We start from the raw sequence: 26497 nt of genomic DNA on the forward strand, positions 1-26497 counted from the left end.
GATAATTCAAGACTGACCAGAGGTAAGAGATGAAAATCTGTGCAATGTTTCCTGTGGAAAATGCCTAATTCAAAGGATGTATGATTGGTTTACTGTTTTCATCTACCATAACAAAAAATGTGACCTTTATGCCTAGTTCAAGCAACATTTTTTAAAATAATAAGAATAACTACTAAGCAATCAAACCAGAAATCTCATCATTTATGTCAAAACCTTCAAACCATTTATCACATTTATGTCGGAGAGACTGCAAAATTCACATATAAAAGGATGCTGTTTTGCTAAAAACATAAAATAAAATTCAGTACCAGGACAGACACATGTAATAAAAAGCCTTTGTTCTCTACCTTTCCCAACTTTTCAAAAACTGTTTCTTTAATAAATTTCACGTATAAATTTTACATATGCTGCTCACACTGATTTTGGAAAAAGAAATGGAAAAATCTCATCCATTCAATTATCAATATTCAAAAACAAAAAAGAAACCTTCCTGATAATCATGGTGAACATCTAAGTAACATAATTAGTTACAATATAATTATGTATGGATTGATGACAACCAGGTTTTACTTAGTTTTTACTTGGTTTACTTGATTTTAATGAATAAATTCTCTCTGTGAACCTCAAACTGTATCTCAAGTAAATAACGACTATGAGGCCAAGCCCAGGTGACAGCTCTAAGTCACCCTGGAGACAATAAGCCCTGCTGTCTTGATAAAAGAACAGCTGAAGTACCATCTCAGAAAAAGTCAGAATTGGCCTCAGAAATTAGCTAGGGACCCCTTCCTCTGCCTTCTACCTCATTTTACCAAGGGAAACGTAAAGCTGAAGCCAAGGGTTGACTTGACCAACGTCATATGACCAGTCAGAGTTCAGACTCCTGGTCCAACTCCTCAAACTGCCTTTAAGTATCCTTTCCTCATTTCAAATATTTAGCTTAATATTTTGGTTATAAGCCATTTAATACACACCATCACTCAAATTTAACAGTAACATGAAAAAGCTAGAGTCTGTCTACACTTCATTCATTTTCAGTGTTTAGAAACAACTCCCGCAGGAAGCATTAACCCTTCTCTGACAAGAACACTCTCCTTAATTAGGTTTTGCCTTATTCTAAAAATTTAGTCAAATCTTACAAAATACTAAGGAGATTTTCCACTACCCAATATTCAAAATATACCATCATTAAAGGCCAAATACTCATCTTTTCATTCTTATCTTTATAAGAGGAGCGCTCATACACCACTTTTTCCAGAAGCTAAGATCTTACCAAACTCAAATTGTATCAGTACAAATATTTACGTATTGACAATGTCAATATTACCATTTACTTGGTCATACATAAGGAGGACTACAGAGACTTAAGAAAAAGGACATTTTAAGAGGTTTTTTCCTCTCCTAAAAAACAATTCTCCCTGTATTTCATTGTTGAAATGCTAAATCATGTAAGCTCACAGATCTCAAAACTAAAAGGTTAACATGACACTTGCTGCTCCAGACACACACACACCTTTAAAGCATTTTTTAAAGATGTTATTGTATAGTTCAGATTATAAAAAAGTCTAGTTATTATATTATTTTATGCTTTAAAAGGAAAACTTGAAACTCTCTAAAACTAAGTTTCATACTGTTGATGTAGCCAGGAACAGAGAGAAAATCTAGATGTGTAAAAGTCTAGCACTGAATGATTTACAAGCAGTAAACTTATTTTCCCATACCTTAAAACACAATCCTTTACACGTGAGGAACCTTACATAAAACTGCATACCTGTTATTTTGTCCCTTACAAGCTTACAGGACTCTATCTCACCGATGCTCCCAAAAAGACTCTTTAGTTCCTCCTGTGTCATGTTCTGAGGAAGATAGTTGACTATTAAGTTGGTCTTGCTGTCCTCTGTGTTCCCGGAGTCCACTGGTGACGAGCAGTTGTTGTTTATGGTGGTTGGACCGTTGGCTGTGTTATTGCAAGTTGGCCCATTAGACAGTTGTGTTTCCATGGCAGCAATTACCTGCTAAAAACAGAAGATAAGAAATGTCAGAATTCATATTTCACAAACTATTAGAGATTCCATCGAAGAATTTAAACACTTGTCACTAAACACAAGTCGTTCTGCTGAAATTACAACAAAGCTTCAAAAAGTGCAACACCTATGCTAATTCTTACTTCATATTAAGCTATTAGATTTAAGATCACAATTGTACTTTTCACATACATATTCCCATACATGCACATAAGCACAATTTAAATCTTTGACCTTCTCTAGAACCGCATTCTGGGTCTACTCACATACCCTTACTCACCTGCTGTGTGTCCACAGACTTGAGGAAATTTAGTACCAAAGAGCATAGAATTAAACCCTGACTAAAAATACCAGAAAATAAAAGTGCTTAACATGCTGCCAAAAACAAGCCCAAAAAAATGATCTACCTAACTTTGCAGAGATATTCAGTTAGCCTAGAAGTTCAAATATTCTAAAACTGACACATTCATTAACTTAAAATCAAGGAGCAAGAGTACTTTAAAAAAATATAAATTTGTCAACATGTACTGTTTTGGTTACATATTGAAAATGTTTTTAATTGACAATATCTTATACCTCTATCATTGGTAAGAAATAAGAAAATAGCAAATGTTATATGTTAGGGCATCAAAAGGGTTTGTAGGATAACTTGGGGAATAAACTGAGTACTTAGTGTACCTTGTAGAATCTAGCAAGCCATTCTTGTCAACCTTGGCAGCTAAAGATCACCAACAAGGTAGCTGACCTACAGTATCAAAATAAAATCCCCAAACAATTCAAAACGGTATTTTGCCTTGACTCTGACTTTAAAGGAAAAATAAAAATTAAAAAATCCCTATCCAGTCCACCAAAACAACAATGTAAATGTATCAACTTTTGCAAACAGACGAGCCCAAGGAATTTTCATTTGAGCGTGTAAGCCTGTTGAAAATGCAAGTGATAAGGTATCTATAAACTCCAGATACAGAATAAATAGCAGAGTTGGGGGAAATGGCCTCAAACTGTTCAGGCTACTCTAAAAATCACTTAGTAAGCAAATTTGGATCTAGTTTCCTAAAAACCAATCCTATGCTCTTTGAGCAAAAGAGTTACAAACCACAGCCCCAAATTCTCTAAAACCATCCTCCAATAGCTATCTACTTTGGACAGCCAAGCTTGTAGGGGAATCCAAAAAATCAAAGCATCACTGAAAGGATTATCCTTCATATTTCATCCATCTCTCAGCTCCACAAAGAAGTACTTCTCAAAATTGACAATTTTGAATAGACGGGATGCTAGTTTTAGGGAAGTTTTAACATATAAAAGGCAAAGAATTTGAGGTAAAATTAAAAAAAGCGAAGTAGAGGCAAAGACTGTTACAAGAAAAGAGAAAAAAAGTCTTTTAAAAAGCATATTGCCTAAGAAAAATAAAAGGGCACAACCGTGGATAAGCAATAGGAAGAAATCTCTACTGCCAAGAGATATTTATAAAAGAAGCCAGCATAGGACAGATTGAGACTGGTCAGACTGGACGAGAATCAGTGCTACCAGGATAAAAAACAGGAGACAAAAATCCAGGCTATCTATGAAATATCAAACCACCTATAACCCTTCCAGAACTTCATTTCCTTTTCAAAGAAATGGGTTGTTTACTCTGCAAACTGCAAGCTACCTCTCTTGAGCAAGTATTTTCAGAGAATACTTTGGGGGGGGGGGCGGTAAAAGAAAATAAAGGAACCTTTGGAAATCTATATAAAAAAAAACCCGAAACAATTCAAGATATGCATTTTATTATAATTAACAAATTTATCTGAAACTGAGAAAGGAGGTTTCAGATTTCCTAATAAACCGTAACTGTTTCAGTTTATAGAATATTAGCCATGGGTCACTCTTTCCACAGCAAAATGCTTGTGGGATTAACCTCTGCCCAGCAGTTAGGAAAACAATGAGCTACTAGATGAGAGTGGCCAAGGCCAATTAAAACAAATCACTATTCAAACCTTAGGGTATATGTGGAGACTATATGAGACCCAACAAAGAGATTCGGACTAAAGCTCACTGGGATGGCATTTGAAATATATAAGCGTTCATTGACAGAAATTAGCAGGATTTAGCAAGGACAACAAACACTCCTCACTTAATTGCACATTTATTTCCATGTTCAGGTGGCAAGAATGAGCTCCTACGCCAACATTCAAGTGAACAGCTGCAGTAGGCTGTGTGCGCTGAAAATTACAGCATCTCTCAGCTATAGGACCATCTGCTCAGAATAAAATGATACTAATGTGCTATATTTTACAAATAATGCATATTCCATTGATAGGCTCAACACAACTGTTCACAGAATGCAAACTCTTTCAACAGTTACTGGGCAAATAATTTTCAGCCAGATTTACAATTTCGACTTTTTTTTTAAGCATCAGGAATTATAAATAACTTCAAAATTTAGTAACCAAAAAAATACATAGTAAACAGAATGTAAAGAATTACGGTAACTTAGTATTCAGACCATACCAAAACTTTTTTTTTTTTTTTTTAAAAAGCTTGTCACTCTTTTGAGGCTGTACTAAATCCTAATTAAGATAATAAAAAGTTACTTACAAAAGCAGGTTCTGATGCTACATGTACCACTAAAATTGCAATGTGCTTTACATCCTAATGATGGCCATACCACAATAGGTTAAATGTAAGAATAATTAGTACGCCAAATGTAAAGTTCAAGTGTTTGGTATGGCCTCAGCACTCCTGCAACATGCTAAAAAAAAAAGTAGCCTACAGAATTTAAGAAAAATCCCACAGACCCCGGTCCAAGGCTCTGCTGCCCACGAACCACTTCTAAGCAGAGAAGCCACATCACACAGTCTGACTGCCATGTTAGTTTGGAGTTGCCGTCTGCAATATGGACACAAAAAGTACCGTATGTTAGATGAGCAAGATAATGCAACAAATCAGTTTGTACAAAATTTACAGTGATTGTATTGATATTCCCAGCACGTCCATGCAGTGTGGCTTAATTGAATTTGAGGCAATTCCAATCTAATCTTTCCAAATTCATTTTAACATGTAGTTTTCTTGCACAAATTAAGCATTTTTAATTAAGAGCCTGATTTTAAAACAGTATTAACTAGTTACCTTGGCATCTATCCTAAAGAACTACCTTAAACCACATCTTAAAAAAATTTTTTTTAAATAATAAAATGAAGCAAAACACTGCATGCTGTCCTATCTCTTAAGGATGTGGGAGAAGGGAGGAAATGTGAATGAAATTATATTTAGAGTGAGAAAAGGCAGTCATTAGTGAATGCTTTGCATAAAAGCACTCTTTCCCCAAAATATCAGAAGGGCATTAAGAGAAGCTATATTTGCCTACACTGTTACATTACACTATAAATAAATGATCCTTAATCCTGGGACTTAAAATTAAAAGTGAATCAAAACCCTGTGAGATTTTTCTGCCACTATAGTCAAAGGATCTCTAACAGTTTTGCTGAGAATTGTTCACATATACTAAGAGGCAGTAAACCAGCATCTTTCAATTGAAATAATTGGACCAATAAATAGGATCGTTTGGAGCAATGTTTATATAGGATGTCAGCTTTGTCCCTGAACGAAATCAAGCAAACATTTTTTAATATGTAAATTGTAAACCCAGCACAATTTGAAATGAGTGTTGCTATGAGGCCTCCAATATAGTTAATGGGCCATTTACCACTTATTACAACTTGCCCAAATACTAAACAGAGCCACAATACTGGCACAAAAGCCAAAGTTTACATTTTAGCCATATATGCAGATGCTTTAAATGGTCAACATAATATTCAGAAAAACTCGGTCTATGAAAATAAATGAGTAACAAAGGAGGGCTGAAAATGTCTTTTACGTGCATATTTATGATTATAAAAATTTCATCCTTAGAGTTAAACCTGGCTGTACGTGATTTACTCTTGATGCCAGTGCGATGAAATTTGTAACATGTGACAACAGATTCCATTTTCTGGCATCTATCTAAAGGGTTTAACATACTCTTTACGGAATGCCATGAAAATGTTTTACTCTTCTTCCCTTCTCCCACTGTTACCAGGGAATTCAGTCTGATTCTATGTCCTTTATTAAAAAAAAAAAAAAAAAAAACATAGTTGAACTGAACCTGTGAAAAAATAAAGTGCTTTCATAGCCATGAAGTATTCTGACAAGAACCTGATTGTGGTTAGACTACATAGGTAGAACAGTTAGGAGGACCACACCTAACAGGTTAAACCAAGCTTAAATTTATGTCCTCCATACCCTCAGGAGTTAATACCTAAACATTCTTCACTACGTAAAACCATAGATTCGAATTTAATGAATCCCTTCCATTCCGCAGGAAGCGGAGGCTAATGAGCTAATCTATTGACACCCCTCTTTCTGAAAGCCCCAGGGATGCGAACAATCACTTTATTGCACCAACTAGCTAGGAAGGCTGTGTATGGAAAATGATTCTACTGCACTTTTACATTTCAAGCACCCCAGACAGTTTCTCTGCTTGAGGCAGACACATACCTTTATGGGAAGTTATAAATAAGTTGCTCACATGGCCCTTACCTTTATGCTGGCCAACAATTCAGTTACTAAAAATGTAAAGCTACTTCCCCTTCACTTAAGGACAGGCAATTCTGCTCTACTCAATCTACCACAGACAACCAGGCTGTGCACTATTTATAGATTCTACTGGCTCTGAAACTCTTTGGAAGGAAAATAAAAGGCCATATTCCAGCAACAGAGAACCATTAATTTTAAAGCTTAAAAAAAATAATGTCTCAATATATGTTCGCCTCTTAATTTAGACATCAATTGTGTCAACTGAGACTACTTTTTCTCTTGTTATTCTCCATGAAATAATTTATGAAAAGACACTTGAGCATAGATCAGTCTAGAATATTCTAAACTTTCCCTGGGTTCTGAGAGATAACGATGAGGTGTCAGTTCGGTGGGAGCATGGATTTTGAAGGGAGTGGAGGACAGGGGAGGAAGTGGCCTTTATGTTTTCACTCATAGTCTACTTCCAAATTTCTATAAAGACTTTTTAAATGGGATTTTTTTCCTTTTTTACTTAAATGGCCCTCTATGTACTTTCATATCTTAAGTTTCTTACAATAATGGACTTTAGGAAACCAATGCTACTGCTTGACTGCTTAGAGCTGGGACTAACAGTTTCCTGATCACATGAAGAGAAAAAGAAAAGTCTCTATTTTCCAAACTTCCTAATAAAAAATTCTGAAAACTAAAGTAATCAGCTTCTTTCCTATTTTCAAACCTCCTTCAGACAGCCACCAAACAAGACAGATGGCTAATCAAAAACATACTAAATATAGTCTGAGAATTCTCATTAAGTACACTGTCTGCAAGGGGAAAAAAGGTTTCCAAGACCTAGAATCCACCTGATTCAGGGATCAGATCTCTGGTTTAAAGTCACAGCAGGACTGCTGAAAGGGTCGCCGCACACACCCTGGTGAGGCCTACCTATCTGCAACAGCCTGTCCACTGCGATGTACACCATCCTGATCTGGGCCCTCATCTCTTACCTGGACCACCAAATTACAGCCTCCCAAAAGGTCCCTCCATCATCCTAATCCACACTTAACACTCTTCCCAGATAGGTTTTCCTAAACTCTCAATAGCTCTCTGCTGCCTATCAAATAAAGTACCAACGACTTATATTACTCAGAGTATAAACATCTGAGATCCTCTACAACTGCTTTTACCAGCCCACTTATTCAAGCATCTGAAAATCTGAACTGCTCCTTGTCCTTCAATCCGTCACAGTGCACTGAAAACCATACATTCTTCTGGCTTTGCTCGTGCAGTTCCAGCTGCCCGGAAGGCCCTCCGTCCTACCTATCCCACTTCCATTTCAGGGGTTTGTACAGACTAAGCATTCAAAAACAGATGTAAGGACAAGAGTAGTTCCTTTTTTAAAAAAACTGGAGCATGAAAGGGCAATCACCTTTCTAAATAACATGCAAACTTGGTAGCTTGTTCTTCTATCTCACTTCAAGTACTTCAAACCGTCGATAATTATGAAAGCATATTTTCATTTTTTGGCACACTCCATCAGCCACTCTCACCCATTGAAATCCAAATTCTTGTTAAATGGCACGAAAAAGGAAACTATCTTTTGAGTGATCAGTTGTGGATTGCTATTTCAAGAGCCCATTATGACCATCTGCCCACTACAAAAAAGCCAGAAGCCAAGACAAATCCAAAAACATGGTAACCCTCTGGCCAGCAGGGTTATGGAGCTGTGGCATCTGGAATCTGGGTCTAACTTCAAGAAAACAGCAGAAGTACAGGTAAATGTGAAAAAATTAAATTTTAACTCAAAGGTATTTAAAAACACATCATAATTAAGCTATGGATCTCAAATGGTTTTAATTTGATAGAAACTAGAAAATGTAATAAGCAAACACAAAAGGTAACATCAAGAATCATAGCTAGGGGCAAGGGCAAGCATCTCTCACACTCAAAAGGTCTGGCTTGGATAAAGTGACCTTGGTCTGGATACTTATTTACAGCTAGAGGGTTCTCAATGCCTCGAGTAACACAGAACCAGGGCAGAATCAGTATAGTGCAAAGCCTTCCCTCAGATGACATCAAACCTCTCTAAAGGCCAAGTCACAAGATGAAAGGAAGCAAGTTATCTTAAAGTTTAAGAGCGGAACCCATTAAGATAAAGACAGCAGCCTTGGCCAAAAGGCATCTTCCTTTGAGGAACTCAAGGCAAGTAGCTAAAGCTCTAGAAATACTCAGTGAAGTGAGTAATAAGAGCTCACAAATGAGAGCTGGGTAAGCAGCAGGTGGGGTCGTCTAGCAGACACCATTCCTACAGAATGTTTTATCTTTCCCATTCAAATCACTAAAGTGGCATTTTCAGGATACGTTTTGGCTTTACTGAATTAAAACAACAGAAGAGTCAACCAAGCACTCATGGGGCTGACATGTCAGCTCTAAGAATAAGCCATTAGTTTGTTTTCTTTAAGCCTCTTCACTTTGCTTTGTCATTCCTAAAGTAATAAACGTTTGTGGCTTTAAACTTCAAGAGAGCTCCTCAATCCTGGAATCCCTGTCAACTCCCCACCCTACCCCCATACCATTTTAGCTGCCTCACCAGCTCCAAGGATTCCTCAGCCTTGTCAAGCTCAGATTTTTGGCCTTGGGGCTAACAAGGGTCCAAGAGCTGCCAGAGACACTGCAACAAACAGCTGCAGAAGTCACAGGGAGAATGTTCTCTGGCAGTGAATGCTAACATTTCTCTGTCTCTTAGCCCTTTATGGCTCCTACAGACAAACTGCAGAGTCTTTCTGACGCCAGTCTTTCTGAGGTTTTGTAGTTCTAGAGCTGGCAGAATTAAAAGCTTTTCAGTTAAGAGAGTAAAGCAAGTGAGTTTACGGGGTCGGTCCCAAGTCCTTTCCTTCATTCTAGGTCCGTATCTGGCTTCTATGCTGGGCAACAGGAAAACAAAGCCAGTGAAGAAGACTGGCTTAATCTTCACACTCTGTTCACTCATCCATTCATCCACCAAACATCTGCTCAGAGCTCCCATGAACTAAGGACTGTCCTAGGTACTTGAGATACAGCAATGAAGAAATATCCTGGAGTGTACATCTGCAATAGGAGGTGTACACATGTATAAAACAGTGTATTAGCTAGAAATAAGTGTGCTTTGGAATAAAAGAAAATGTAGAGCAGAGTAAGAGTGCTGAAAATGTGGAGATGGAGGATGGACACTTTCCAGTATTAAACAGCAGATCTCACTGAGAAGGTGAGCCTTTGGCCAAGATTTAAAGGACAGTTAAGCCAGCCCCTGCGGTAGGCAGAATAACGGCTCACCTTAGATGCCCACATCCTAAACTCTGAAATCTGTGAACATGTTACGTTACATGACAAGGGAATTAAGATACAGATGGAATTAAGGTTGCTCATCAGATGACCTTGAGATGGGAAGATTATCCTGGATTATCCAGGTGGGCTCAACGTAATCAGAAGAGTCCACATGAATGGAAGAGGGAGGCTGCAGAGTCAGTGTCAGAGTGGTACAACCTGAAAAAGACTCAACCCACAGTCACCAGCTTTGAAGATGGAAGGGAGCCATCAACCAAAGAATGCGGGGAGCCTCCAGAAGCTGAAAAGGGCAAGGAAACAGATTCTCCCCTAGCATCTCCAGATGGAACGCAGCCCTGCCAATACCTTGATGACAGCCCAGGAGACCCACATAAGGGGACTCTGCCCTTCAGAACTGTAAGATAATAAATCTGTGTTGTTTTAAGCACCAAGTTCATGGTTATTTGTTACGGATTTAAAAGTAAATCAATACATCCCCACAGGGGTATCTAGAAGAGAAGCATTCCAGGCAGAGACCAGCTAGGGTGAAGCAAGGAGGAGGCCAGAGGGAGATGAGTCTAAGAGGTATAAGGCCAGACCACATAGGATCTTGGAGGTGCAGGGGAGGAAAAAGTTTTCTTCAACACTCTTAGGGTTCTGGCTGGGTCTGCAAATTAAACTGACAAACTAACAGGAGAAAAGCACACAAATTTTATCGAATTGGTACATGTATATGGGAGTCTTCACAGGAGAATGAAGATCCAAAGAAGTGATCTCAGCAGGAAGTTTATATACCTTTTAGATAAATAAACAATAAAGTTGTGAAGAATTGACAAGACAAAGGGGTTTGGGCTGGGGGTCGTAAGTGATAAGGATTAAACTAAAAAGATAAGGGTTAGTTTAACAAGGTTTGCTTGTATACAGATTTCCAGGCCCCAAATCCCTGTATGGGTGGTAAGAATGTTTTCCTTCCTCCTGGTACAGGGAGGGTACCTTCCACATGGGAATTTTACTACCTGTTTCAGGGAAGAAGAGAGAGGGAGACGGTCAGAATAACCTTTCTGCTTCTGCAGTTTTCTCAAACTTCTTCAGCTTAAGATATGCAATATGCCAAGGTACCATACTTTGGGGTAGTGTGTCCTAAACCCCATCAGAAGTCACCATAAAAAGAAAGGAAACCACAGAAAGGTTTTGAGCAAAAACAGTAGCACGTGCCTATTGTGAAAATAAACTGGATATGATTGTGTGGAAGAAGCAAGCAACTGTGGAAACAAGAAGACCAATCAAGAAATAATTGCAGTAACCAAGATGTAGAATGACAGTGACCCCAATCAGGGTGAGAAGTGGACTTAGGCAGGAGGAAACATATTACTTACTATAGTACTTACTATAATTACATCAGTAAACTATTTAAATTCATTATCAAGAAACTGGTTTAGATTCTAACTGCTCACATTCAAACAAACCAATTCATTTATTACTTTCTGGGCACTAGGAATACATGACGATTAAGTAAGGGATTAAACTTCTATATAAAGTTTTGTCTTATTTTGGGGGTGGGGGGGGATCTCCTTAAGGAAACCCAACATATGAAAATCTGAGTTTATAATATTAAATCAAGAGTTATTCACTTTATCTATGGATTCTTTAAAGAATTAAGCAAGTGATTCATTTAATAGAAAATGCAAAATTTTTTGAAAATCAGAACTTAAAAGACGAAACTACTTACTAAGAGTATAGCATGTCAGAAATTGTCTTGTAACCTATGACAGCCCCTTAAAGCTGTCAGAATTCAAAATAAAAAGAAATCTCTAAGTTCACCCCAATAGGTGAAAGACAAAGTAGATGAAGATAATGAGAATAAGTTACATTTTTGTGAAATGTAATTAAACTTTAAAAATCTATATTCTTCAACAGGGTCATTTATACACCTCCACCGTAGTCAAGGTTAAGCCAGGGGTTAACTCAATCTTGGTTATAGGCTAGAATACACTACCATCTAGTGATGAATCATTCCAACCTCAGTGGGCATTATTAATTTCCATGCCATTATTTGGCTGTAGAACCTAAAATAGGATAAGAGCATAATAAGAATAAAATCAACTACTCCCACAGTTTTGTAGCAGAGTTCTTGTTTGGTATAGGCAGATAAATTTGAATTGCTAAATTAAGACAGTTAACATAGCAATCAACATAGAAATTGGATTAACTTCACATTCTTCTACAAAAGTCACAGCTAACAGGAACCCCCTCAGGGTAGTACAAATTGTGAAAGGCTGATTGGAAATCCTCAAATTAATCCCAGTAGTTGAGTGTTTTCATTAGGTAGGTTAAAAACATAGCTCCTCTGTAGGATACAGACAGTAGAATACTGTCATATGTGAGCTCCAAAACAGCAAGTATGTCTAGTCTTAAAGAGAAAATAAAAGACAAGGAAGGTTTATGGTCACGAGTATTTTTTTTTTTTTTTAACTCAGAAGTGTTATAAAGGGCCACAATACTCCATTCTGGCCACTAAGGTTATTTTACTCTTAACTGTCATCACACAGAAAACTGAAAACTATAGTTAGTGTTTAACCCCAAGTAGCTTATACCAAAATAAAGTGAACAAAATAAAACGTCAACAGAAGAAGGCATATTTCCTTAATAGTGCTGAGAGGCTACAAATATTTCTACAGAACTTCAAAGAAACTGTAATTAAGAGCCGCTACCCTAGGACATATAAAATCTTGTAGTTCATTAATGCATTGTGGAGCACAGAACAAGGGGCTCTCCCCCATCCACTGTAGGACTGTAAGAGTGTAAACCTTGATCAACACAGAGGGCCAGCTCCTTTCCTCTCTGAAATGTGGACCATTTCACTGGTATTCACCTGTGAAACGTATTTTTCGTTTCAGTTGATGTTTAAAGTCCTGAGACTCCCAAGAGATAACTACGTTCGATTTAGAAACAGGACTACGAAGTATTTAGTACAGAAAATTGGAGCATCTTAAAAAACATGATTCACACTAAGAAAGATACTTTCCTTTGGTCCATCTCTTCCCCTCCTCCCCAAAAGATGGCTTTCTTTAAAAGCTACATCGCAGCTAGAAAAAACAAGCTACATACATCTGTGACTTCTTATGGTAATTAAGCTTATGGTTATTTACTACATTTCAAGAGGGGGCAAGGATTGGCAATCAAAGTGTTATTTTAACTTCTAGTGATTCCAATTGGGGGAGGGGGCCTAAAGAAGAGAATCACAGGGAAATTTCTGGTTAATCTGCTGCCTAGAAATGTGTATAAGAGTTAATGTTTATATATACACTACTAGGTACAAAATAGATAACTAATGAGAACCTACTGCATAGCACAAGGAATTCTACTCAATGATCTAAATGACCTAATGATTTAGTGACCTAAGTGGGAAGGAAATCTAAAAAGTGTATATATGTATACGTATAACTGATTCACTTTCCTGTACAGCAGAAACTAACACAACATTGTAAAGCAACTATACGCCAATAAAAATTAATTAAAAAAAAAAAAGAAAAAGATTCTCAGCACATGGATTCACCCCTTTCCAGGGATCAGCATTCTAAAGTGTTGCGAAGTGTGCATTTTAAGACACAGAAAACAAGACTCTTAAAGTTCTTTTCACATGGCCGTGGTGCATACTTGTGTTACCTTCACAAAATAAATGAACCTAACTCAAGTGATACTTTTCATTACAAAAAAAACTAAGAAAAACATGAGTTAATGTTTAAAAAAAAAAAAAAGAAAAAGAAAATTAATGCGATACACTACAGATGAGGGTAAGGTCTTTCTTAGCCTCAGACCTTGCCTGCTTATATCCATAGCGGGCACACACACCCAATCCCAGATCTTGGATACCTCTCTAACAGGAAAAAAGGAGTTAAGGTGCTTGGGTTCCCTGCCAATGACTGTCACTTCAACTTCTGTCAGACTTCCCACTTCGCAAATTATCTTCTTATCACTAAGGTAAAGCATATTTTAAATAAACAGTTAAGGATCTCTAAAAGTGCATTGAGGCAAGTTCCCCCATTGTATAAATGAACAATGAAGCAAGGGTGTGAGCATATATATGTATACAGAACCTATTTGTGTACATACATGCACAGTTCCAAAAGTTGAAGAGAAGCAATCTCCATCTCCCATAGGTTGAAGTTGGGAAAGGGGGCATGTGTAACCACAGGCTATATTTTAACAAGGAAAAAACCCCACACATCTAGCCTTTGAATTATTTCCACTCTGGTAAGAGGGAGAGGGGGTAATGGGGCCTGTTCTCTATAAAAGCTTCAATTATATGCATATAATTTAGACAGATATGTCAAAGCACTTTACAAATTCTGAAGTGCTATTATCATTATTGCTGGGCAAAGGAAAATGCACCTTAAAGTGTTGGCATAGAGAACTTGCTCACCTGTCTTTTAGGTTAAGGCATAGTTGTTTTGTTCCCATGTCTCAATGGGCAACAGGGTGCAGAGCTGTGTTGGGAGCTTCTTCACTTGAAAAAGGAACACTGGACAGAAAGTGAAGTATGCAGACTGCCCAATCATGACTGTCAACTCCTGTGTAGGGCCCCTGAAGCACATGCTATGTTAAACTACATTTAGCACATGGTCACAAATGGTGACGAAGGAGGATTAGAATTTTTACTTAAAATGCTGCAATTTTCGACCCCTGACCTCCAAATACTATATTTAAGTACAAGGGATGCCAACAGCCTAAATGTTCCCCATCGGAATTACAGCCTTGTCTATTTTAATTTACTTTACTTTAGAGAGTACAACCCCCCACCCAACGCACAGAAGAGTACACATGCCTTCCATCCTCCCCAACTCCATCCTCTCATCATCAGCTGCTCAGCCTCTTGGAATTTTAGCATTTAAGATTAGAAACTGCTACCTCACTGTTCCTTTTGCTAAGAACTCCAAGGATGACACAAGCATCTTCCATTTATATTCAGATTTATTATTTACAATACAAGGCAGAAAGAGAACGCAGACGTCTCATCCATGATTGTACCCTAGATCGATAATCTGCACGCTAAGATGTACTGCATGGTGTCACAGTTTCTACAATTTACAAATCAGGGCAATGATCCGTATACATCCACACACAACTGTATGGCCTCCTACCATCTTTCTCCTATCATGATTTTCAAAGTGACCTGAATGTAAACATTTTTTAAGACTGCACTAATGTTGGTTTTAAGATCATGTTTAATTAAAATAAAAATAAATAAGTCATCCTCCTGAACTCTCCAAAGGATCTGGGTATCTTCTGCTACAGGAAAGATGATCTGACTGCCTCTTGTAGTAGAATTTAATGAATCCTGCGACTGAAAGAGAGTAGGGAAAAGAGAGGAAGGAAAAGTAGCGTTCCTTGAATCCTTATTCTGGGCAAGGCCTGAAGCTACATATTTTACAGACAAAATCCCATTTAATTACCTTGTGCACTATGAGCTGTATACATTAGCTTCCATTTACAAATGAGGATTTCAAAACTTCAAGAGTCTATACAGCTATTAAATAGAGAAACTGGGATTCGTAACCAGTGCTGAGACTCCATCTGAAGCCTCCTACCTGATCTCTCCTTCCAGGCTTGTCCCTTCTCCAACCCATCCTCCATTCCACTGCTACAGTGATCTACCTAAAAACAGTCAGCATCCCAGGACCATTTCTCTTTTTCAGGCCTTCACTGAGCCCGCACTGCATACAGAGTAACATCTCAGCCTGCAGTGAGGCATCATCGGACTTGACCTGGTTCCCACCTCCCCCTCCACGGGCATGCCCACCGCTGCATGCCCACCCCTCCACACTGCACACATGAGGCTCTAACAATCTCCCAGCGGTTCCTCCCACACCCAGGCTGCTTCCCACTGTTACTCACGGTCTTTTCTCCACCCACAAGAGCCTCACTACCTTTCTTCTCCTGGTAATGGAAACATCCTCAGCACATGAAAAGGAGGCACAACGCCTCCAGGAAGCCTTCTGTGAACCGCTGAGTTGAGCCAGACACTCCTCCTCTGTGCTCCTATTAGCCCACACTCACCTTTGTCTCTTCAGCAATAAATGTGCACAGAGATCCATAAAAGAAAGAGCATCAATGCCGTGAAGTGCAATTCAAGGTGACGAGTAAAAAAAAGAAAAAAGAAAAAAGAAAAAAAATCCCATTTATTTATGGGATTTTTCATGTGGTTTTATATTCCCTGCCACGCAGGAAACCTTCTATTGCAACTCTGTATACCTGGAGGAGCCAAAGTCACCGCAGGTTGTTAATGAAGGGGAAGGAAGGCAGCCGTATAGTATGCTGTCATTCCCCACCACTAACATATGCGCACATCCCTTTCCAGACACACCTTTCCAGATACACCTACTAATTCTTATATTTTGAGCTCAAGCGTTAAGTTGAATCAGCTTTAAAAAAAAAAAAAAAAAAAAAAAAAAAATCCTAGCTATAAGCCTTTGTTTAAAACAACACAAGCCTCAGGAAGGAAGACAGGAGAATATAGGAGTGGTCCACTGTCACCACATCACAGTTTAAAAAAGCAAACTTCACCACCAATGTGAAAAACCAAGACCACTTGGGGAGTTAACAACTCTCTTCCAGCCCAGCCAAGGTCTCAGGAAGCTGGGAGTACAGAAGAAACCACCCAGGAGAGAAAAGCAACATCCCTGATTCACTGGATATGACAGGCATACTGTGCAAGATGCTAAGAAAACAAGGGTATACAAAACAGACTCACATTCCACCTCTCAGGGAACTTCTCTGGAACACACCTGCACCCAGAGAAGTCAAAGGCTCCCAAAGAAGTCTTTAAGAACACAAAGCCAGGAATAATAATCCCTCTGGACAACCTATGCTAAATATTGAGCTGTCGAAGAAAAAGATAAAAGGGCAAAGTCACTGCTGCCATGGAAACTACCACTGCTAACTTAAACATCTGAGCCTGAACATATATTTGAGCAGAAATGAAGCATCTTGCTTCCCAATGTTTAAAATGCTAGAGGGTAACAGGAGATTGTACACAGCTTTCCCATTTAAACATTAAACTGGATTTCTGCATTATGAAAATTTGAAATTACAAACAATCACAAGCTGAAAAGTTTTCCTGATTTAGGACTGCTAGGAGTTTCTTGGTACCCACTTCCTGCTATACTTTTATCCCATATAAAGAGCAAGTTCCTTTAAAAGAATCCTCTCAGTACAGTAGATTTAACACATAAATTGCTTGGCAGTAAATGCACTGTGTTTTACCACTGACAAGACTTTCAGAAAGTACCTACTATGTAACAAGTAACATACTAGTCCAGAGCAGTTTATGACTGCAATCTCTTTCAGATCAACCTAAAAGGAAAGAAATTTTTACCATCATCTACTACTTTAATCTCAGAGAGATTAAAAAAAAACAACAAAAAAGACAGATCCTCAAGCCATCCTTGAGACTATAGCCCCAAACCCAAATTTTTCACTCTTTCTGTAAAGAGAGTGGAAATCTACTCGAGTACACTCTAAGACATATTTTAAAGAGTTTCTTGACTTGATTTTGATTGCCAGTCTCTGCTTGAGAATCATCAATATAAGGGAAGTAGAATGGTTTAAAAATGTGATTTTCTATACCCTTAGCCCCACTCAAGCATGCTTTTTAAAGCCATTTTGTCTCAGGCTAAAACCCAAGATCCACAACAAAGGTCAGGGGACTGCAGGCCTTGGAAGTAAGTTGAGGAATCAGGATGCTATTCTTCATTCTGTATTTCAAGAAGAGCAAGAACAGAGGAAGGGAATCATTGAGGTAGAAGCAGGAGTAGTAAATTAAGACTGGACAAAGCTTTCACTGCACTGGAACACTCATTAGAGGGAATTTCACTGCCATCAGATCAAGAAAGAACAATCACTATGCATCACTGGCCAAGACAAAGCAGTATTTCACCAAAGTAACTTCTTGTTCTAATTGAAAATGACCCATTACCTTGACTTGCTGAGACTAAAAACGATTGGTTTCCTACATTAAGAACTGACCAAAATGCAAACAAATGAATCCTCTTATTTATCTGTCAAGGTTGGCTACACATTAACTAAGACCTACTCAACATGGCCAACAGAAATGACAACAGCCAGGTGGCCACTTCTGACATTCTTCGTGGTATACAGTTCATCATATGCCAATGGCATGGTGAATAATACCCAACAGTGGCTCTGACCAGCAGGAAGAAAATCTGGGGTAGGGAGTCAAAAGTCTTTCTAATTAAGGTATAACGCATTCACGTAAATGGCTGAGTCAGATGATCAGAGTAAATAAAACCAAGAATAAAGACAACAATGGACTTCCGCTTAATTCATGCACAAAGTCATTAAGAGGTTACAGGATCACATCTAAAAGAAGAACTAAGGAAAGGTGCCAAAAATATAGTCATTAGTAACCACATACGATCATGCATATGCCTCTTGGAGGAAAGCCAAGAGATAGATGGAAACAAGCAGTCAGGCGATGAACGCTCAAGATCTTCAGGCCAGAGTCACAACTGGATGCCAAGAGGGGGGATTTATTCTGCAAATATGTGTTATTTGGTCTGTTCAATGTCCTTTTTTTTTTAAACTCGTAGTGTTCAACATGTAAAACTTTACCAATTTAGCGATTTCACATTAATTAAAAAGAAATTCCCAGCTTCTCTTTAAAAAAGCAAACAAACAGATCGGCAACAGAGGCCACATTCCCACAGAGCTACGAGCCAGCAGGCTGCCCTTCAAATGGAGCATGTGCTCTGCTGTTCTCCCAGTACCAGCTTTTCTCTTCGGCCTGACTGTCCTAGTCCCTGCAAGGGCTGGATCTCAAGTAAAACATCACAGCCTAAAGGTCAAACATGCTGAAGGGTGCACAGCTTTTCTACTACGGTGATGGAAAGTTTCAGAAGACTAGAGTATTGGCAAGTGGGTGGGGGAATAGAAAAGACAAGAACACCTAGTGTAAAATGCGTGAAAATGTCACTGTAGGTACAGTACAGAGATACACTAAGGATGGCCTGGAGTGGAGTGAATTAATCTTAACTACATTTGACATATCAAGTTCATCTAAACTCAAGTTCTTTAATTTTAGAGCTAATTATCTATGAAATATTCCAAGGACTAAGCATAATAAAAAAGCAAAAAAAGGCATCGGGACTTCCCTGGCGGTCCAGTGGTTAGGACTCCGTACTTCCAATGCAAGGGGTGCAGGTTCAACCCCCGGTCGGGCAACTAAGATCCCGCATGCCACACGGTGTGGCCAAAATCAAACAAACAACAAGCATCAATTCTGTGTTACTGTACATCCTAATAACACACAGGGTGGCCAAAAACAAACAAAAAGTATCAATTCCGTGTTACTATACATCCTAATAAGTCTTCCACATACATTCAAAGCACTCTTAAAAGGAGACCTATTTTGGCATGTTATAATACTACTCTGGATTAGGACTAACTAAAAGTTATCTTGTCCGTACAGAATTAAGTATATCCTGTCCCTTCCAGAGACTGAGGAGAAAGTTAATTCAGACCTAATTAAATATTTTGAGACCATAAAGAAGGGAAGGGACACGTTAAGTGCTTTATTCCCAGGATTTGGGGCAGGCGGCAAGTGATCCATATACAAAAAGATAAAAATTACCTTGCATTATACCAAAAGCCCTTGAATTAATATAAACAAATTTCAAGGTCATCATCTCTAAACACCGTCTCATGACGTACCACGAATTATATTTGGAGATAGAATAGAGGGTAAGTAGGGACAGAACAGAAGCGTAAAGAGGTCTTACTTCACACTTTCCCTGCTGCCTTCAGTGTACCCAAATAGATTCCCATGAAAACCTGCTTCAAACCTGCAGAGTGGGCAGGCAGTGGGACAAACGTGATCCCTGAGCCTGCGAAAGCCCTGCCTAAAGACTGGCTGCTTTCCCAGTGGGGTGAATGCCCCCGTTGGGAGGTGGTTAAAGGAATGAACCACTAGAGGGTAGGCTGAATGTATTCTTCCATGGCCCCAAAGCTGCTATTTTGTTTCCACTGTAAGTCTTCAAAGAACTGCAAAACTGTCCTAGGTCCATTTGGCAGCGTCACAGAAATTACAATTTGTTTAAAATCCTAAGATAATTAACTTACCATTCTTTCCAATTCTCCAGAAATAAAGAATTCTTTAGAAATAGAGGTTTGAACAAAGCAAAAGATACCACCACCCAATGCCAAATAATGGTCTCCCCCGAGGATCTCCTGAACTGTCTCAGCATTGAAAGTTTCGGTAATTTCAGAGACTAAGAGAAAACTATACTTTTCACCTCTTCTCGTTAACTAAAAGCCACAGCTAAAAAATAAAAAGCCAGGGGAACTAAAAGATTGAGGGTTTTATAGGGCACATTAAATTATGCTTTATCAACTGCCAATCTTTAGGCTGCAGAGTTATTACTTTAATGCTATTGATTTCCCCCCCCCCAAAATCCACGGGAACTTTCCTTAAAAACAAAACTCCTCATGAACTTCGAGTCCAATCTTTATAATAAGGTCAAGAGGCATGAGTTCCTAAATGTGCAGGGTATACTGCCCACTGTGCTAAACCTCGGATGTAACCTAGGTCGATTCTCTCTTCTTCCAGGGCTGTATTATAAAACATGAACTGGGAACAGACCACCACTTGGCATTAAATTTTTTTTATTTGTTTACTAATCCAGTATGACATTCCAAAACAAGAAAGTAGTCAAACAATAGAGAACTTACCGAACAGAATCTGAAATTCTCACGTTTAAACACTGTCAATTATTTATGTTCTCCCCTTGACGCCTGGCTGTTATAAACTCTTAAGGTATGCTTTCAGCCTAATAAATGCTTTCAGCCTAATTTCCACATACTAAATACCTCCAACCTGACAAAAGTTTTTAAGCACTGACTCCTTATGGGTCTTTGTATAATCACTTTCTCATTATATTTTTGGTCAGTTTACTATAACCTTATAAAAGCTAAACTCTAGAATATGTGAATTTCAGATAAGAGGTACACCTCTTAGCTCACATTAACTATGTTGGCCCATGTCAAGATTCTTACTATATTCTTCATTAAGGGCCAAGGTTACAGAAATGAGTGCACTGGATCAGTCTGTACTCAAATCAAAATCATCATGATAACACACAGCAATTCCTAAGTATGGCTACTATTTCCCATACCTAAAATATCAGAACAAAATATCAGAATATCCTAAAATGGATACAAATTGCATCCATCTGTATTAAAATGAAGGCTTCAGTTTAGTTCTTCAGAAGAGTTAAGAGATGACCAGGTAAACCAAGGTCAAGAAAAGACAAGTCTCAGTTCTACGTAGCATTTTGAGGGAAATCTGGAGTTTAAGCTTTCACCATTGAACAAAGTTAGGGCTACGAATTGATTGGGGGCAGGGGGCAAATATCGTAGTTTGTGATCTTTGACAAATTTTTAACCTTAGTAACTTTCCTCATCTATAAAGTATAGATTTTTCCCACTTCACCTAGCAAACAGGGCTTTTATAAGAAATAAGTTAATGGATAAAACAACAGCTTATACATTCAAATTTAAATCTCCCTCCCAAATCTTACTCTAAAACCACCCCTCCTGCCCCACCTGACATAGAGATAACAGCTTGATATATATTATTCCATTGTTTTCATCATACTTTTAATATATACTTATATACAGGTTGTTCTTTAAATAAATTCTTTGATTAAAATGAAAAAAAAGAATAGCTTATAAAAATTGTAAAATACTATGTACAGTATTGCTCTTAAGACACTAACCTTCTATAGAGCTGTTTTCTGCCCTCCTCTTCTCTCTTCTAACAGCACATTTCTACTTTGTGCTAAGGTCAAGCTGTCACAATCACTGTAACTCGGGAAATTCAAATAAACAAAAGTCCTGCATATGGGCCAGGCTGTGCTTTCTTTACTTGGCCCAAAAAATAATAATAAGGCCAGTATCTGCCTTAAACTGACCTGCAAGCAGACCAAAAACTCTCGTATACTAAGTTCCAAGTTCCAAATATTTAAACCACCAACAGCAGATGTAATAGACTGAGTAAAGTTTAACATAAAAATGTTTAAACACATACCAAGTCAAAACACTTTCTTGCTAAACAGTTGACAGTGATGTTCAGATGCCGATTTAAGAACCATGCACTACAGATATCCTGCCATAATTAATAATTAAAGTACATGTTAGGCATCTGCTCGGAGCCTAGCATAGTGCTTAACATAGGGTCTTAGCATGGTCAACATACTGACAGTTACCTGTAATTAATGTTAAATGTTTAGCATTCTTTAAAATATATAAGAGATTAGGCCATTTTAGAGAGCTACAACTATGAACTACAATTAAGCCTAAGGATGATTAGTATGTACCACACCAAGAAAACCACTTTACACAGCCAAATAATTTCTGGTATAATCTGCTGATGAGGCAATCCTACCTGAACATACTGATAAAGAAACTACTTACAAGCCTACCAAACAGACTTGAGCACAAGGGTAAAGCATAACTGAAGATGGAAACCCCAGAGCACTGAAAAATGGGGGTGAGGTGGGGGGAATCGGAAGAAAAGCAGGGAGGCCAAATTTCTTTGACAGTCTTGTACTTACCTTACCAACCCTTTTTTCCCTCCTAGCTTCTCATCTCTGCTGCTCAATGAGCCCTCATCCCCCCTCCCATGTGAGAGTTCAGCTGGGTCCCCAAATAATACCCCAAGACACTAACTGGTAAATATCTGGCTTGAAAGTAGGAGCCCATCTCATTTTCTATGCATCCAACAAACTCATGCCTCAAAAGGCAAGAAATACCTCTAAATGTATTCCAATACTTATGAAAGGTAGCCAAACATCTACTCTCTGGAGGATGCAGTCATCCCATTCCCAGAGGAACCACTGGGCAGAACAATCCTTACCTCATCTGTTAACCTTTACTGCTCAAAAGAAAATAGCTAAAGTGAACATGAAAGGAAATGCTCAAAGGGCTAAGGATGGAAAACGGCAAGATCTCAGCTTACAATCCAGAAGCCACTTAAATGGAGTGACTGCAAGCAAAACCAAAGTTCAACTGAAGAAACACACATCACTGCGGACAGCATGACAAACCCGTGTGATTTGGACAACTACAAAGTGGCCATCTACCAGCCTGCAAACAAGGAGGGTCATTACATAAGAAAAGGCATCAGGAATCCTTTGAGATGGAGCTTTCGAATGAGGCTTGAGTCACAACTAAAAGGACACAGAAAAAAATAGATGCGCCTCAAATAAACATGTGTTAAGGACAAAGACATTCACATTCATTCTAATATGCAAATCCTGTAACATGCAGGGCTCTGTGCTGGATACTCAAGATGGCTCAGATGGCTCAGATAAGGAGTTCCCACTTAGCGTCTAGCAAAGAAGGGAACACATGCAGAACCACAACACAGGACACAACCTGCTACCTGTGGGGAGGAGGGATTATTTCTCGATGACAGAGGAAAAAAAACCAGAAAGGTTCAGAAAACAGAGAAAGGACATATGCACTAAGCTATCTGTTGTCGTATGTTCACATAGGGGATGAGACACGCATGGATTCAGCCATTTAATAAATGCCTACTATGAGAGACCACAAAACAGGCACTTGAGGAACTTAGTGGTAGAGAGATTAAACGAACAAAAGGATAAAACTAATGTTTAAAACTGTAACCCATGCCATGGGGAAAAAAAAAAAAAAAAGCATCCATGTGAATAAAATGGGGACGGTGATCAGGAAAGGCATCTCTAGAGAAGTGACATTTAAACTGAGACCTAAAGATAAGGAACATGTTTAGCTGTATTAATACTTGTCTCTTTGGAGGGAGGGGATGGTGCCATGCCACATGGTAGGTGTTGGGGGTATGGAGGACCAGGAGGTAATGGTGAATAAGATACAACCTACGCCCTGAGGAATCTCATCTTAGGGAAGCAGGCACATGCAGAATGTGGAAACCCAGTAAGTAGAGTTTTACCAGTATGGAACCTTAAGGACCCGAGGAGATGTTGAAACCCATCCAGCTTAACCATTCCTTTTTTTTTAAATGAAGGAAATGAAGCCCAGAGATTGGCTCAGGGGGCCCTGAACTAGGTAGAGGCAGAGGTGGGGCACTACCCTATTATTATTAACTCTCATTACTCAGCACTGCCCATTAGTTTTTTGATCAGAAAACTCATTTGTACAATCAGAGCTCAGTAAATTAGTAATGTACAAGGAATGCTTAATATCTGTAGGGAAAATAAGCAGATTCTGATCTAAGCACCAAGCACTTCACTAGACACTGTAGAATAATTTTCCCTGAGCAGAACAAAATGAAAAATGTAGCCAGTTTTTGGTGAAGTGAAATGTATTCATTTTCTCTTCTGAAGTTATGTGCATCCTACTTTGGGGTATCTAAGCATCCAGGAAATGATAATAGCAATTCTGTCAGATTTTTTTCAATGCCTTTCCTTGGCAAAAAGAGTTGGCAAATCTATCAGTCCCCTCCCCTCCATACACTTATTTTTTATTGTACTTGCCTGAGAAATACAGAACACTGAGTTACAGAGAGCAGGGAGAATGTGAGGAGCCACTAAGAGGAAAGTTCATAGCAGCACTGTTCACTAAAGCAAAAAAAGAAAACAACTCCAGTGCTTATCAAAGGAAGATAAACAGGAAGGAAGATATGAAGATACATAAATGGTCATACGTTCACCAACTGAATATTATTCAGCAGTGAAATAAGAGGGCCCATGCACAGACAAAAGTATAGTACAAACAGAATTCTGATCAATTTAATTCTGTGTCCTTCAGGACAAAAAGGGACTTATAATCTTTTAAGTTATTACAGCTGTCCTTATAAGTCAAATATAGTCAAAAAGAAACATTAAATTTTAATCACGTATTTTTCAATTCTTACATTATACTTTAAGGATAATGTGGAAACAAAAATAACATGGGGGGAAATGCCTTTCAAATTGGAGCCATTACAACTCAGCCCTCACTGCCTCATGTCTGGTTAACCCAAAACTCCCACCACAAACACAATCAGCCCTAAAACAGAAACCTGGACCTATTTCGCCAATTAACTGCTGCTCAAGGTCCAGGTCAACCTGCAAACAGGCATTTCTAAGGCGTATGACCAGGTTCAGCCTGAGCACAGTAACAGGTTAAAAGTGGAGAGAGAAGAAATGGGAAAAACAGTTAATCCGTTTACAGAATTCTGCATAGAGCTGGCAAGACACTGGGTCCCACTTGAAGGAGGCTTCTCTCAACCTTTTCACTTTAATTTACATTCCCAATGGAAAAAATAGTGACCTAAGTAAGAATTCTAGACCTTTGTGCCCTGAAGGTCACCAGATAAGTTCACCCTGAAGAGGAATTCTCCCAGAATGTGGGTTGATCTAGTGGAAGAACAGCCTGGCTGGTCTTCACTGATGCCACGCTCTATTTTGGACACTAACTGTCCCAAGCTACCTGAACTTGAGAGATTTCTAAATCTTTCAAGGACATCAGAAACATTTTTGTACCAGAGCATTTGTCTCTGTTACTGAAGAAAAGTCACCTTCCAGAAGAATTGCTATGAAAGCCCACATCATGTGCACTAATAAAAAAGTAACACAGAACAGGAGTAGTTTAAAAACGCTCTTCCATTATATATAAGGAAAGTCAAGGTGAACTTTAAGAAAATTAAAACCTTGATATCTAATTTTATCAAAATAATGTAAGCAATAAAGATATAATTTATATCACGACAAACTAATACATAGCTCAGACTATGCTAAGCAAGGAAATTGGATGGATGCTTATTTCATACCGCGATTTATAAGACATGAATGATTTAGAAATATACATGGACCCTGAGCTACTAAAATGGTGACAACCCAAAGGTGATTACTGACATATCAGAAAATCAATGGGAGTTTTGAAGAACAGTGTTTTACTCTCAAAAAAAAAAAAAAAAAAGGCAGTTCAACAAAAACCCATCTTTAAAAAATAGAAAGAGTTATCCCTTTCAACTGGTGTTGATCTGCCCTTTATCACTGGAAATAGAATATATCACTCAGAAAGTCACCCTGAAGCTATAAAGAAGCTTAGGGGGGGAAAAAAATTAAACTTCAGGTAAGGATAGGGCTAGGAGCCTACTAAGACAAAAAACGAAGACATAAGTGTTCAAAAGCATATTAGCAGGAAACGTGCAGTGGACTCAGTAACAGTCTTTAGTGGCAAGAGAAAAAAAGAAAAGAAAAGAAAGTCTTTTAAAAACCTAAGCCACTGAAATTTTAAAATGACACCTACATGACCCAGTACTTTTCTATTCAAAGAATTTTGGTGTTACATATCTATTTTTCTTTGGAAGCTTTTCATGTCTAATATATTTTAAGAGGTAAAAGGTATGGTTTTACTTAAGCACACAATGGAATAAAACATCACTGAGGACAACCTTGGACCTGTAAACAAATTTTAATGGGAAAGAAAAATACAAACATGGGGGAAAAGGCAATATATAAATGGCAAATGTGACAAAAAATATGGGCATTTTGAAAAGGAAGACAGCATTGGGCTTCCCTGGTGGCGCAGTGGTTGAGAATCCGCCTGCTAATGCAGGGGACACGGGTTCGCGCCCTGGT

General features: G+C 38.4%; 2 protein-coding genes across 7 annotated transcripts in view; one reads left to right on the plus strand and one right to left on the minus strand.

Moving 5' to 3' along the window:
* Positions 1-4873, minus strand: part of ELAVL2 (ELAV like RNA binding protein 2) — a 71423-nt gene extending 66550 nt beyond the window's left edge. For 4 of the 6 annotated variants that reach the window (XM_068552366.1, XM_068552365.1, XM_068552361.1 and 1 more), the window contains exons 1-2: positions 4802-4873; positions 1769-2012 (exon numbers count right to left, since the gene is read on the minus strand). In XM_068552366.1, coding sequence (XP_068408467.1) covers positions 1769-2012; positions 4802-4873 — 316 coding nt within the window. The remainder of the gene's footprint in view (positions 1-1768; positions 2013-4801) is intronic. The other 2 variants (XM_068552364.1, XM_068552363.1) reach the window with 1 other exon arrangement.
* Positions 4874-9962: 5089 nt separating this feature from the next.
* LOC137770960 (putative uncharacterized protein ENSP00000383309) overlaps positions 9963-26497 on the plus strand; it is a 51253-nt gene continuing 34718 nt past the window's right edge. Inside the window, exon 1 of the mRNA XM_068553997.1 lies at positions 9963-10274. Within this exon, the coding sequence (XP_068410098.1) occupies positions 9963-10274 (312 nt within the window). The remainder of the gene's footprint in view (positions 10275-26497) is intronic.

This window comes from Eschrichtius robustus, chromosome 10 (assembly GCF_028021215.1).
Source record: "Eschrichtius robustus isolate mEscRob2 chromosome 10, mEscRob2.pri, whole genome shotgun sequence".
Lineage (NCBI taxonomy): Eukaryota > Metazoa > Chordata > Mammalia > Artiodactyla > Eschrichtiidae > Eschrichtius > Eschrichtius robustus.